Source organism: Cetorhinus maximus, chromosome 6 (genome assembly GCF_964194155.1).
Source record: "Cetorhinus maximus chromosome 6, sCetMax3.hap1.1, whole genome shotgun sequence".
Classification (NCBI taxonomy): Eukaryota; Metazoa; Chordata; class Chondrichthyes; order Lamniformes; family Cetorhinidae; genus Cetorhinus; species Cetorhinus maximus.
This window is the reverse complement of record NC_135884.1, coordinates 157,744,557-157,758,529: the sequence shown is the minus strand read 5'-3', so window position 1 is coordinate 157,758,529 and position 13,973 is coordinate 157,744,557. Positions and strand designations below refer to the sequence as shown.

The window sequence follows — 13,973 nt, the reverse complement described above, 5'->3', positions numbered from 1 at the left end:
GAAAATGTAATTAAGCAGTTTTAAAGAAGCTAGAAACCTCTTGACCCCAGTGGACTGTTTGCAAAAGGATCACATCGTGGTTTATGGCTCTGGGGACAAAAAGCATGCCTGGAAAACTATTTAAAATGAGTTTTGGTTTTGTTTCGAGATGAAAGACCAACTGCTTGTGAAAAGAAGATAGCAGCCTTTTTACAGTCCAGAGCCGGAAGGGAGTAGAAGTTGCTCCTAAGTTGTTCTACGTGCTGGAATTGAATATCTGCAATTGTTCCTCGAGTCTGCCCGAAAAGCAATGCAAGAGACATCGACCGCAGATTAGTGCTGAGAGACCAACCGTATAACCTGAACGCCATTTCAACACTCCACATGTGTGTGTGTGTGTGAGAGAAGGAGAGAGAGAGGGAGAGAGAGAGAGACTTAAGATATCTCAAAAGAGTAATTAGTATACTTTCATATTTCATACCATAAGTTAATAAGCTTTGCCTTTCTATGTGACGACACTAGTGTTATAATAAACTAATAAGTGTTGTTTATTGAAAGAAGCCTGGTTAAAGTCTCGTTTATTCTCGGTAACACTAGCAAAGGTAAACAATTGGCCATTTTTGCTGAGTGAATCAAACTTTTAAACTAATGGTGTGACCTGTGGAGCAGTGGGGCTAGAACAACCGCGCACTCCTCCCATCCCAGTCGGAGCACTGGACCCCCAACATGACAGTGTTTTTGGGGAGAGAGTTTGAGATTTCCACTCCCCTTTGTGTGAGCAAGTGCTTCCCGACATCACCCCTGAGTGGCCTATTTCTCATTTTAAGGTTCTGTCTCCTTGCTCCTGAATTCCTTCATCAAAGGAAAGAATTTATTTCTATCAAATCCAAACAACTTAATTAGATCCCTGCCTACTGTTATAAATTCAAGGAAATGCAAGTCTAGTCTAAGCAACCTAACCTCATAATGGACCCCCTAAACCCTCAGTATAATTTTGGTGAACCTACTCTGTACACCCCCCAATACCAATGGGCTGGATTTTTCCATCGCCTTTGGGGCATCAGGATCGAATGGGGTCCCAAGCCTACACTTGCTGCGGCGAGATCAGTAGCGTAACCATCCAGGAAGGGCCTTCCTAATTGTCCGCCTCTCCGCTCACCATCCTATTAAACACTTGGGGCGGGCTTCTGATGTTGCCGACCCAATCAGAGTGCTGGCAGCTCTGGAGCCTCAACACCTCAACCAGGAGAGGTGGGCATTACTGATGCACCTCAACATGGAGATACCCTCACTGGAAAATACAGAAGGGTTGCACTGAAGACTTCCAAAGCAGGTAGGGATGTCAGAATGGAGGGGTAGCCCCTCCGCAGGCCTATTCACTGACAGTGCTGTGATCTTTATTCCTGAGGCCCCATCACTGGGGCAATGGCCTCCTCGCCTGACACCTCAACTGAGCGGACAGTCTCAGCACACGGCAGGGTTCTGTTTCAACATTGGCAAATAGCAATGTTGGCTCAAAATGGCCCCTAGAAGTGGGGCCCTAATTTACCTAATTCACTGCCCACCTCTGTGGAGCAGGAATCCTCGTTCCAAACCCAACCCTGGAAAAGTCCCCCATGGGCACGAATGCAACAAGGAGCCATTCCAGCATGGCTCCCGAATAGTTTCCCATTACCCCCTGACTCCCGCCTCCAATCCCCTTCACACTGCATAGTGAAAGGTCAGCCCAACACATCCTTCCTGAAGGACAGTGCTCAGAACTAAACCCAATTACTCCAGATGGGTTCTAACCAGAGCTTCAAATAACTGGAACATCACTTCATCCCCTTTGTAAGACAAAGGCCAACATTCCATTAGCCTTTGAAATGGTTTTCTACCTGTGCACTAGCTTTTAGTGTTTGCTGTACATAAACACCTAAATCTCACTGCCCTCCTATCTTCTCACCACTTGGAAAATACTCCAAATTGTCTTTCTTGAGTTCAAAGTGAACAACCTCACATTAAATTCCATCTGCTATGGTTTTTCCCACTCACTTACTCGATCAATATCCCCTTAACAACTGCTCCCATCTACACTATTTATTGTGCCAGCTACCTTGGTGCCACCAGCAAACTTAGATATATGGTTAACTATGTCTTTATCTAAGTCATTGATAAAACATAGTGAGGCCCCAGAACAAATCCCAGTCACTTCCTGTCAATTGCAATACGTAACCATTATCCTTACTGTCTCTTTCCTATCTCCTAAACAATTCCCTATCCAAGTCTCTAATTCCATGTGCTTTCATTTCTCTTAACTGTCTCATATGTAGAAACTAGGAGCAGGAGTTGGCCATTCGGCCCTTCGAGCCTGCTCCCATTTTCTCTCCATATCTCTTGATGCCCCAAATATCCAAAAATTTATCAATTTCTTTCTTGAATATACTCAGTGACCCGGCCTCCACAGCCTCTGTGGTAGAGAATTCCACAGGTTGACCACCCTCTGAGTGAAGAAATTTTTCCTCATCTCAGTCTTAAATGCCCTGCCCCGTATCCTGAGACTGTGGCCCCTGGTTCTAAACTCCCCAACCAGGGGAAACATCCTCCCTGCATCCAGTCTGTCCAGCCCTGTTAGAATTTTATACATTTCAATCAGATCCCCTCTCACTCTTCTAAACTCTAGTGAATACAGACCCAGTCGAACCAATCCCTCCTCATACAACAGTCCTGCCATCCCCAGTATCAGCCTAATGAACCTTCGCTGCACTCCCTCTATGGCAAGTATATCCATTCTTAGGTAGGGAGACCAAAACTGCACACAATACTCCAGCTGTGGTCTTACTAAGATCCTGTATAACTGCAGTAAGACACTCCTACTTCTGAACTCAAATCCTCTTGCAATGAAGGCCAACATACCATTTGCCTTCCTATTGCTTGCTGCACCTGCCTGTTTACTTTCATTGACTGGTGTACAAGGACACTCAGATCCCTTTGTACATCCACACTGATGTGTATAACTTCACATTTATCCACATTATACTGCATCTGTCATGTGTTTGCCCACACACACAATTTGTCTAAATCACCCTGAAGCCTCCTTACATCCTCCTCACCACCCCACACAGTTTTATGTTGTCAGCAAACTTGAAAATATTGCATTTGGTTCCCTCATCCAAGTCATTTATATATATTGTGAATAGCTGGGGCCCAAGCACTGATCCCTGCGGTACTCCACTAGTCACCACCTGCCACCCAGAAAAAGACCCATTTATTCCCACTCTCTGTTTCTGGTCTGTCAACTAATTCTCAATCCATGCCAGTATATTACCCCAAGTCCCATGTGCTTTAATTTTGCCCACAAGCCTCTTATGTGGGACATTATCAGAAGCCTTCTTGAAATCCAAGTACACCACATCCACTGGTTCTCCCTTATCTATTCTACTAGTTACATCCTCAAAAAACTCCAGTAGATTAGTTAAGCATGATTTCCCTTTCATAAACCCATGCTGACTTTGTCTAATCCCGTTAATGCTTTCCAAGTGTTCTGATACCAAGCCTTTTATAATAGACTCTAGCATTTTCCCCACTACTGATGTTAGGCTAACTGGTCTGTAATTCTCTGTTTTTTCTTTCCCTCCTTTTTTAAATAGTGGGGTTACATTTGCCACCCTCCAATCTGTAGGAACTGCTCCAGAGTTTATAGAATTTTGGAAAATGACCACCAATGCATCCAATATTTCCAGGGCCACTTCCTTTAGTATCTGGGATGTAGATTATTAGGCCCTGAGGATTTTTCAGCCTTTAACCCCATTAATTTCTCTAGCACCATTTTTTTACTAATACTGATTTTCTTCAATTCCTCCCTCTCACTGGACCCTTGGTTCCCTAACATTCCTGGGAAATTATTTGTGTCCTCTCTTGTGAAGACAGAACCAAAATATGTCTTCAATTCTTCTGCCATTTCTTTGTTCCCCATTATAATTTCCCCCGTTTCTGACTGTAAGGGGCCTACATTTGTCTCCAATAATCTTTTTGTCTTCACATATTTATAGAAGCTTTTTATAGTCAGTTTTTATGTTCCCTGCAAGTTTACTCTCAAACTCCATTTTCCCTTCTTGATCAATCTTTTTGTCCACTTTTGTTGGATTCTAAACTGCTCCCAATCCTCAGGCTTGTTGCTTTTTCTGGCAGTTTTATATGTCTCCTCTTTGGATCTAATACTATCACTAATTTTTTTTATAATCCATGGTTGAGCCACCTTTCCTGTTTTACTTTTGTGCCAGACAGGAATGAATAATTGTTGTAATTCATGCATATGTTCTTTAAATATTAGCCATTGCCTATCCATCGTCAACCCTTTTAGTAAGGTTCTCACATCCATCATTGCCAACTTGCACCTCATACGCTCGTAGTTCCCTTTTAGATTCAGGACCCTAGTTTCGGATTCAACTTCTTCACTCTCCATCTTAATGAACAATTCCATCATTTTACGGTCGCTCTTCCCCAAGGGACCCTGCACAACAAGATTGTTAATTAATCCTTTCTCATTGCACAATACCCAGTCTAGGATAGCCTGCTCTCTAGTTGGTTCCTCAACGTATTGGTCTAAGAAACCATCACATACACACTATTTTTTCCCACTCTCTGTTTCCGGTCTGTCAACCAATTCTCAATCCATGCCAGTATATTACCCACAATCCCGTGTGCTTTAATTTTGCCCACTAGCCTCTTATGTGGAACCTTATCAAATGCCTTCTTGAAAGGCAAATACACCACATCTATTGGTTCTCCCTTACCTATTCTACTTACCAGGAAATCCTCCTCCACAGTATCATTGCTAGTTTGGTTTGTCCAATCTATATGTAGATTAAAGTCGCCCATGATTACAGTTATATCCTTATTGCATGTGTCTCTAATTTCCTGCTTAACACCTTCCCTTACATCTCCACTTTCTGCCCCTTGGTGTTCCTTATCTCCACCCAAACAGATTCCACATCATGATTTTCTGAGCCAATATCCTTTCTCACTGTATATGGAATCTTATCAAATGCCTTCTGGAAATCCAAATCAATGACATCATAGTGATGTAGCCCTGAAAGTTCCAATTGATTCCCAGCACCTACAACCTTTTCTGGGGGAGACTTCTGCCATTCAGTTTGACCATATCTGATCTGTATCCAAATTCCATTTACCTGCCCTGGTTCCGACATCTTCAATGTGCTTGTCTAACAAAAACCTCGCAATCTCAGTTTTGAATTCTTCAATTGACCTCCAGCCTGTACAGCCATTTGGGGGAGAGTGTTCCAGATTTCCAATATCTTTTGTGTGAAGAAGTGCTTCCTGACATCACCCCTGAGTGGCCCAGTTCTATTTTTAAACTTCTGCCCTGTTGTTCTGGACCACCCCACCAGAGGAAATAGTTTCTCTCTATTGGCCCTATCTAATCCTTTCATCATTCTAAATCCATCAATCAGATCATCACTTAATCTTCAGAATTTACGGAGACACAGGCCAAGTAGATCCAAACAGCTCTAACTCTTACCAGTTAGGACCACATTCACATCATCATTGTGGGCCACAGTGGACCCGAGGTGCCAGAATCTGAGAATCCACTTCTGGTGGGGTGTTAGTTAGTGTGACCAGGGGCAGAGGTGCAACACCTTGTCCCATGACCACGGTTTTCTTGATGTTTACAGTCAGGGAGAACAAATTATAGGCCTGGGAGAGACTGTCTATGAGACTTTGTAGCTGAGTTTCCAAGGGGGTGACTAGTGCAGCATCATCAGCATAGAGGAGTTCTCGGAATGTGTTTTTGTCTTTGCTTTCAGTCTTGGTAGATTGTAGAGCTTGTCATTTGATCTCATACGCAAATAGACTCCGTCCATATCTGCATAGAGTGTATGCAGTCAGTGTCCTCCTTTTAATCATTAGATTTTTTGATCTGTCTATGCTCGTGTTGGATACATCTTAAAATAATCTGCAATCCTATGATTTACTGAGTGGGGGAGGGGTAGGTAACAGCATTCAAGATCAACTGCTGAGAGATTGGTCAACCATCATCGTCATCATCATCTGCATCCTTCCATTGACCAAAGATGGTGGACACACAACAGACAAGGCATTCCAGGGGTGGGTGTCTTCATACGGAGTCCCTTTGATGATGGCTGAAGAGGCCAATCCTCGTGGGGCAGATTCTACCATAAGTGCCGCACATGAAGCTACTGAGTGACATTGTGGGCTGTTGTTTGCAGCGTTGGTGTCTGTTGCCAAGCTACAGTAGCCACTGGTCATCATGGTGGTGCACACAAACCTACAGGAGGGGTCACCATTTTCCTCTGTCTTCAGTCAGTGACTCCCAGGTGCAATGATTGATGTTTAGGGCCTTCACATCACATTCGCATCCTTGAAACGGAACTTTGGGCATCTTACTGGTCGTCTGGCTCCAGCTACCTCACCAGACAGAAAGGCCTTGGGTATGTGACCGTCTTCCATCCCATAGACGTGCTCGAGCCAACAAGGCTGCCTCTGATCAGCGCCAACAGATGTTGGAGCTCTGCCTGTGAGAGGATTGCCACACTCGTGATTTGGTCCAGCCGGGATATACCCACAATGCACCACAGACAGTGAAGATGGAAATTGTTAGACTTCTTTTCTTGATAGCTGTAAGTTGTCCAGTCTCACAGCCTTACAGCAAGGTACTGAGAACATAGGCCTTATAAACCATCAGCTTGGTTCTCAGGGTCAGCTTGATGTTATCTTATACATGTCTTGTGAGTCGGCCAAAGGTTGTAGCTACTTTCTCTGTGTATACCAAGTTCAGCATCAAGGGACAGACTGTGTGTCACTCTGGACCCGGCAGAATCTGATAACCACTTCTGGTGGGGTGTTAGTTAGTGTGACCAGGGGCAGAGGTGCAACACCTTGTGCCGTGACCACGGTTTTCTTGATGTTTATGGTCAGGGAGAACAAATTATAGGCCTGGGAGAGACTGTCCATGAGTCTTTGTAGCTGAGTTTCCATGGAGAATGCACCAGTGATGGAGACTGACAGTTAACTGCCCAGCATTGTTTGAAATTTAAACCTGGCAGTTTGACTCTGGTTGGTTAAGGCATCGCCCTGAGGAATGAGTCAGTGAATGGCTGTCACTTATTTTGTTTAGCTGAAACAGGAGCAATGTGTGTACATGTTCTTTCTGTCTGCAAAGAACAGGGCCCTGTGTATTAATATATGTAGCTTCCAGTACACGCAAATGCGCCACATTATGAGCTCAACTGACAATCTTAAATTGGTTGTCAATGTAATTCTTAGCACACTGAGGATTATTTAGCAAATGTTGTCCAATCGCGGAATCACATCTAATGTTGGACACTGTGTTTTGAGTTTTGCGAACACGGGCTGGTTGGGTAGAGTCTGTACCTTGCCCGTTGTGAACAGCGGCTGGGACACGCTGTTTGATATGATCTGCCTGTCTTTGGGACGTACGGACTACATCCCTAGCATCACACTGGCACTGAAATTCATATACCACATCACTCATTTGTGTGATGGGCAGAACATCTTTTTGGCTTGATGTCAGCATCCTGTTTGTGACAAATACCACTCGTGTTGCTACTGCATAGTAGCCGCGTTACTGTTACCTGTTACTGAAAGCTGACTCATTCCTCAGGGCAATGCCTTGACCAATCAGGCTCAAGCTGCCTGGTTTAAATTTCAAACAATGCTTGGCAGTTAACTGTCAGTCACCATCACTGGTGCATTCTCCATGGCAATGCCTCTACCAATCAGAGTCCACTTGCCAACCAATCAGCACTCTCTTTTCATAGAGTATAAATTATTTTTCCCTTCTGTTGGTATTTTTGCAGTGTCCTGATGAGTGCAAGATGAAAAGCTTTGACATGTCTCTTTTTTCAGCACTACTCAAGTTCTGTACTTCCAAACGACTACCTTGAGGTCATTTAGAGACTAATTGCTGGAAAAAATTTGTGTAGATTGGCAGCTACCTGTAAATCCCTAATATCTGACTTTGGCAGAAACCAGGTATCAAGGTCAGAAAAACTAGGAGAAAATGATTGGATTCCCCTCTGTATTTTGAGATGTAAGCAATGGACAAGAGGCAAGTTTTTACAAATAAACATTTTAATTACTTCAGTCTGTGTTAACACGGTAATGGTTTTCCATCCCATGGTACTAACCTGGAGCTGATCCCTCAAGAACATGTCCAATGAAATATTGCTGGTCAAAGGTTGGTCTGTTATCATTCTGGTCAATAACAATGATCTCCAGATCTGTGGGATCTTCCAAAGGTGTTCCTGTCTCATCGACAGCGTAAGCTTTGATCTGTGTAAAACAAGCCCAGCCAATTACCGCAGGTTTTCAGACCTGATGTAGCCTCTGCTGACTCTCTCGCTTTTCCTACCTTATAACTGCTCTTCTCCTCACGGTCTAGCACTGTGGTCAGAGACACAAGTCCTGTGTCATGGTCAATGCTGAAGATTCCCTTTGGCTCTTCATCCACTCCTGGTCCTTTAATGCTGTAGATCACATTGCTGGGAAGCTTGTCTGATTTAATCTGTTCACAAAACAAAGTTAAATTATCTGCATTCTCCATCTGTTTTTATCTTCCTCCATCCCCATTTTCCATGTATGTTTCTCAATTCTGTTCTCCTCCGTTCCATTAAGATGACTCTTGGAACATTGTCAAACAATTGGCTGATAACAAAGACAATGAGTCCCACATTCTGCAATTCCCTCCCAAAATCTTTCATTGCTCTGCCTCCCTTTCGTCCTGTAAAATTCACCTCCGTACACTAAGCGTCAGGTCCCTCATTTTTCTTACATCTCTCATTGGAATATTTTACTATGTTAACAAAGCAACATAAATGCAGCACTCCTTCAGTACTGACCCTCTGACAGTGCAGCACTCCCTCAGTACTGACCCTCTGACAGTGCAGCACTCCTTCAGTACTGACCCTCTGACAGTGCAGCACTCCCTCAGTACTGACCCTCTGACAGTGCAGCACTCCCTCAGTACTGACCCTCTGACAGTGCAGCACTCCCTCAGTACTGACCCTCTGACAGTGTAGCACTCCCTCAGTACTGACCCTCCGACAGTGCAGCACTCCCTCAGTACTGACCCTCTGACAGTGCAGCACTCCCTCAGTACTGACCCTCTGACAGTGCAGCACTCCTTCAGTACTGACCCTCTGACAGTGCAGCACTCCCTCAGTACTGACCCTCTGACAGTGCAGCACTCCCTCAGTACTGACCCTCTGACAGTGCAGCACTCCCTCAGTACTGACCCTCTGACAGTGCAGCACTCCCTCAGTACTGACCCTCTGACAGTGCAGCACTCCCTCAGTACTGACCATCTGACAGTGCAGCACTCCCTCAGTACTGACCCTCTGACAGTGCAGCACTCCCTCAGTACTGACCCTCTGACAGTGCAGCACTCCCTCAGTACTGACCCTCTGACACTGCAGCACTCCCTCAGTACTGACCCTCTGACAGTGCAGCACTCCCTCAGTACTGACCCTCTGACAGTGCAGCACTCCTTCAGTACTGACCCTCTGACAGTGCAGCACTCCCTCAGTACTGACCCTCTGACAGTGCAGCACTCCCTCAGTACTGACCCTCTGACATTGCAGCGCTCCCTCAGTACTGACCCTCTGACAGTGCAGCACTCCCTCAGTACTGACCCTCTGACAGTGCAGCACTCCCTCAGTACTGACCCTCTGACATTGCAGCGCTCCCTCAGTACTGACCCTCTGACAGTGCAGCACTCCCTCAGTACTGACCCTCTGACATTGCAGCGCTCCCTCAGTACTGACCCTCTGACAGTGCAGCACTCCCTCAGTACTGACCCTCCGCCAGTGCAGCACTCCATCAGTACTGACCCTCCGACAGTGCAGCACACCCTCAGTACTGACCCTCCGACAGTGTGGCACTCCCTCAGTACTGACCCTCTGACAGTGCAGCACTCCCTCAGTACTGACCCTCTGACAGTGCAGCACTCCCTCAGTACTGACCCTCTGACATTGCAGCGCTCCCTCAGTACTGACCCTCTGACAGTGCAGCACTCCCTCAGTACTGACCCTCTGACAGTGCAGCACTCCTTCAGTACTGACCCTCTGACAGTGCAGCACTCCCTCAGTACTGACCCTCTGACAGTGCATCACTCCCTCAGTACTGACCCTCTGACATTGCAGCGCTCCCTCAGTACTGACCCTCTGACAGTGCAGCACTCCCTCAGTACTGACCCTCTGACAGTGCAGCACTCCCTCAGTACTGACCCTCTGACATTGCAGCGCTCCCTCAGTACTGACCCTCTGACAGTGCAGCACTCCCTCAGTACTGACCCTCTGACAGTGCAGTGCTCCCTCAGTACTGACCCTCTGACAGTGCAGCACTCCCTCAGTACTGACCCTCTGACAGTGCAGCACTCCCTCAGTACTGACCCTCTGACATTGCAGCGCTCCCTCAGTACTGACCCTCTGACAGTGCAGCACTCCCTCAGTACTGACCCTCCGCCAGTGCAGCACTCCATCAGTACTGACCCTCCGACAGTGCAGCACACCCTCAGTACTGACCCTCCGACAGTGTGGCACTCCCTCAGTACTGACTCTCTGACAGTGCAGCACTCCTTGAATACTGACCCTCCGACAGTGCAGAACTCCCTCAGTACTGACCCTCTGACAGTGCAGTGCTCCCTCAGTATTGACCCTCTGACAGTGCAGCACTCCCTCAGTACTGACCCTCTGACAGTGCAGTGCTCCCTCGGTGCTGACCCTCTGACAGTGCAGTGCTGCCTCAGTACTGACCCTCCGACAGTGTGGCACTCCCTCAGTACTGACCCTCTGACAGTGCAGCACTCCCTCAATACTGACCCTCCGACAGTGCAGAACTCCCTCAGTACTGACCCTCTGACAGTGCAGTGCTCCCTCAGTATTGACCCTCTGACAGTGCAGGACTCCCTCAGTACTGACCCTCCTACATTGCAGCGCTCCCTCAGCACTGACCCTCTGACATTGCAGCGCTCCCTCAGCACTGACCCCCTGACTGTGCAGCACTCCCTCAGCACTGAACCTCTGACAGTGCAGCACTCCCTCAGTACTGACCCTCCGCCAGTGCAGCACTCCCTCAGTACTGACCCTCCACCAGTGCAGCACACCCTCAGTCCTGACCCTCCTAAAGTGTGGCACTCCCTCAGTACTGACCCTCTGACAGCACAGTGCTCCCTCAGTATTAATCCTTCAACAATGCAGCACTCCCTTAGTACTGCCTCTCCAGCTATGCAGTGTCCCTCAGTCCCCTGCATTGAGATTATGAGCGGAGATTAATGAGAAAATCAGATTTTTTTTGGTGGGCTTGGTAGGATCATTCTCCCCTAGAGCGCTGGCTACTAAGCAAAGCTAACATGGGAGAATCAATCGCCACCCAGCTCTTTACGCACGTTCCTGACAGGGACTGATGATGTCACCGTACCTGAACAAGCTGGAATGGGATCTTCCTGCTGTTCTCAGAGACAGCAATAGGTGGAATGACCCAGGCTCTTCGAACTCTTGTTAACCCATCGGTTCCTTTTTTCAGTCTCCATGGATATAGAACGGGGACAGTCGGTGACTGTGAGGCCTGAGCCGTCACCATGATGGATATCTAGAGAGGAACGTAAAAAACACAAACAAAGAAATAATCAGCAGATTCCTATCGACTGAAGTTGTGACTCTGCCAAAACCGACAAACCCCAAGGTCGCCAACAAAACCCGACATCACCTACAAAACCCATCATCACCAACAAAACCCATCACCAACAAAACCCGACATCACCTACAAAACCCGACATCACTGACAAAACCCGACATCACCAACAAAACCCGACATCACCAACAAAACCCATCATCACCAACAAAACCCATCACCAACAAAACCCGACATCACCTACAAAACCCGACATCACTGACAAAACCCGACATCACCAACAAAACCCGACATCACCAACAAAACCCATCATCACCAACAAAACCCATCACCAACAAAACCCATCATCACCTACAAAACCCGACATCACCAACAAAACCCGACATCACCAACAAAACCCGACATCACCAACAACGCCCATCATCACCAACAAAACCCGACATCACCAACAAAACCCGAGATCACCAACATAACCCAACATCACCAACAAAACCCGACATCACCAACAAAACCCGACATCACCAACAAAAACCGTCATCACCAACAAAACCCAATATCACCAACAAAACCCGTCATCACTACGAAAATCCGACATCACCAACAAAACCTGTCATCACCACCAAAAACTCTCATCACCAACAAAACCCGTCATCACCACAAAAACCAACATCACCAACAAAACCAGTCCAACAAAACTCGTCACCAACAAAGCCCATCATCACCAACAAAACCTGACACCAACAAAACCCGATGCAACCAACAAAACCCGGCATTACCAACAATACCCGTGATCACCAACAAAACCCGAAATCACCAACAAAACCCGGCATCACGAACAAAACCCGACATCACCAACAAAACGCAACATCACCAAAAAAACCCGTCATCACCACCAAAACTGACATCACCAACAAAACCCGTCATCACCAGGAAAACCCGTCCAACAAAACCTGTCATCACCACAAAAACCTGATATCAACAACAAAACCCGTCATCACCAACAAAACCGACATCACCAACAAAACCCGTCACCATCAAAACCCAATACAATCAACAAAAGTTGTTATCACCAACAAAACCCGACAACACCAACAAAACACGTCATCAGCAACAAAACCGGTCATCACCACCAAAAACTGTCATCACCAACAAAACCCGTCATCACCACCGAAAACTGTCATCACCAACAAAACCCGTCATCACCAACAATACCAACATCACCAACAAAACCTGTCATCACCACCGAAAACTGTCATCACCAACAAAACCCGTCATCACCAACAATACCAACATCACCAACAAAACCCGACATCACCTACAAAAACTGTCATCACCAACAAAACCCGTCATCACCAACAGAACCCAACACCAACAAAATCGACATCACCAACAAAACCCAACATCACCAACGAAACGTGTCACTAACAAAACCCGGCATCACCAACAAAACCCGTCACCCCCACCAAAACCCGACATCACCAACAAAACCCGTCATCACCAACAAAACCCTTCACCGCCAACAAAACCTGTCATCACCAACAAAACCCAACATCACCAATAAAACCTGACATCACCAATAAAACCCAACATCACCAACAAAACCCGTCAGCATCAAAACCCGACATAACCAACAAAACCCGACACCAATAAAACCCAATACAACCAACAAAAGCTGTCACCACCAACAAAACCCGACATCACCAACAAAACACGACATCACCAACAAAACCTGTCATCACCAACAAAACCCGTCAACACCACCAAAAACTGTCATCACCAACAATACCCGTCATCACCACCAATACCAACATCACCAACAAAACCCGACATCACCAACAAAATCAGTCCAACAAAACCCGTCACCAACAAACCCATCATCACCAACAAAACCCGACCCCAGCAAAACCCGATACAACCAAAAAACCCGGCATTACCAACAAAACCAACATCACCAACAAAACCCGTCATCACCAACAACACCTGACATCACCACCAAAACCCGTCATCACCAACAAAACCCTTTATCACCAACAAAACCCGTCATCACCACCAAAAACTGTCATCACCAACAAAACCCGGCATCACTAAAAAAACCCGTCATCACCAACAAAACCCGACATCACCAACAAAACCTGTCATGAACAAAACCCGACATCACCAACAAAAGCTGTCATGACCCATAAAACCCGACATCACCAACAAAACCCGACATCACCAACAAAACCCGACATCACCAACAAAAGCTGTCATGACCCATAAAACCCGACATCACCAACAAAACCTGTCACGAACAAAACCCGACATCACCAACAAAAGCTGCC

The 13,973-nt window shown here is 46.4% G+C and overlaps 1 protein-coding gene across 1 annotated transcript in view; it reads right to left on the bottom strand.

Moving 5' to 3' along the window:
- cdh15 (cadherin 15, type 1, M-cadherin (myotubule)) overlaps positions 1-11,784 on the bottom strand; it is a 52,242-nt gene extending 40,458 nt beyond the window's left edge. Inside the window, exons 1-3 of the mRNA XM_078544710.1 lie at positions 11,440-11,784; positions 8,375-8,527; positions 8,151-8,295 (exon numbers count right to left, since the gene is read on the bottom strand). Of these exons, the coding sequence (XP_078400836.1) occupies positions 8,151-8,295; positions 8,375-8,527; positions 11,440-11,601 (460 nt within the window). The 5' untranslated portion in view covers positions 11,602-11,784. The remainder of the gene's footprint in view (positions 1-8,150; positions 8,296-8,374; positions 8,528-11,439) is intronic.
- Between the last annotated feature and the right edge of the window lie 2,189 nt (positions 11,785-13,973).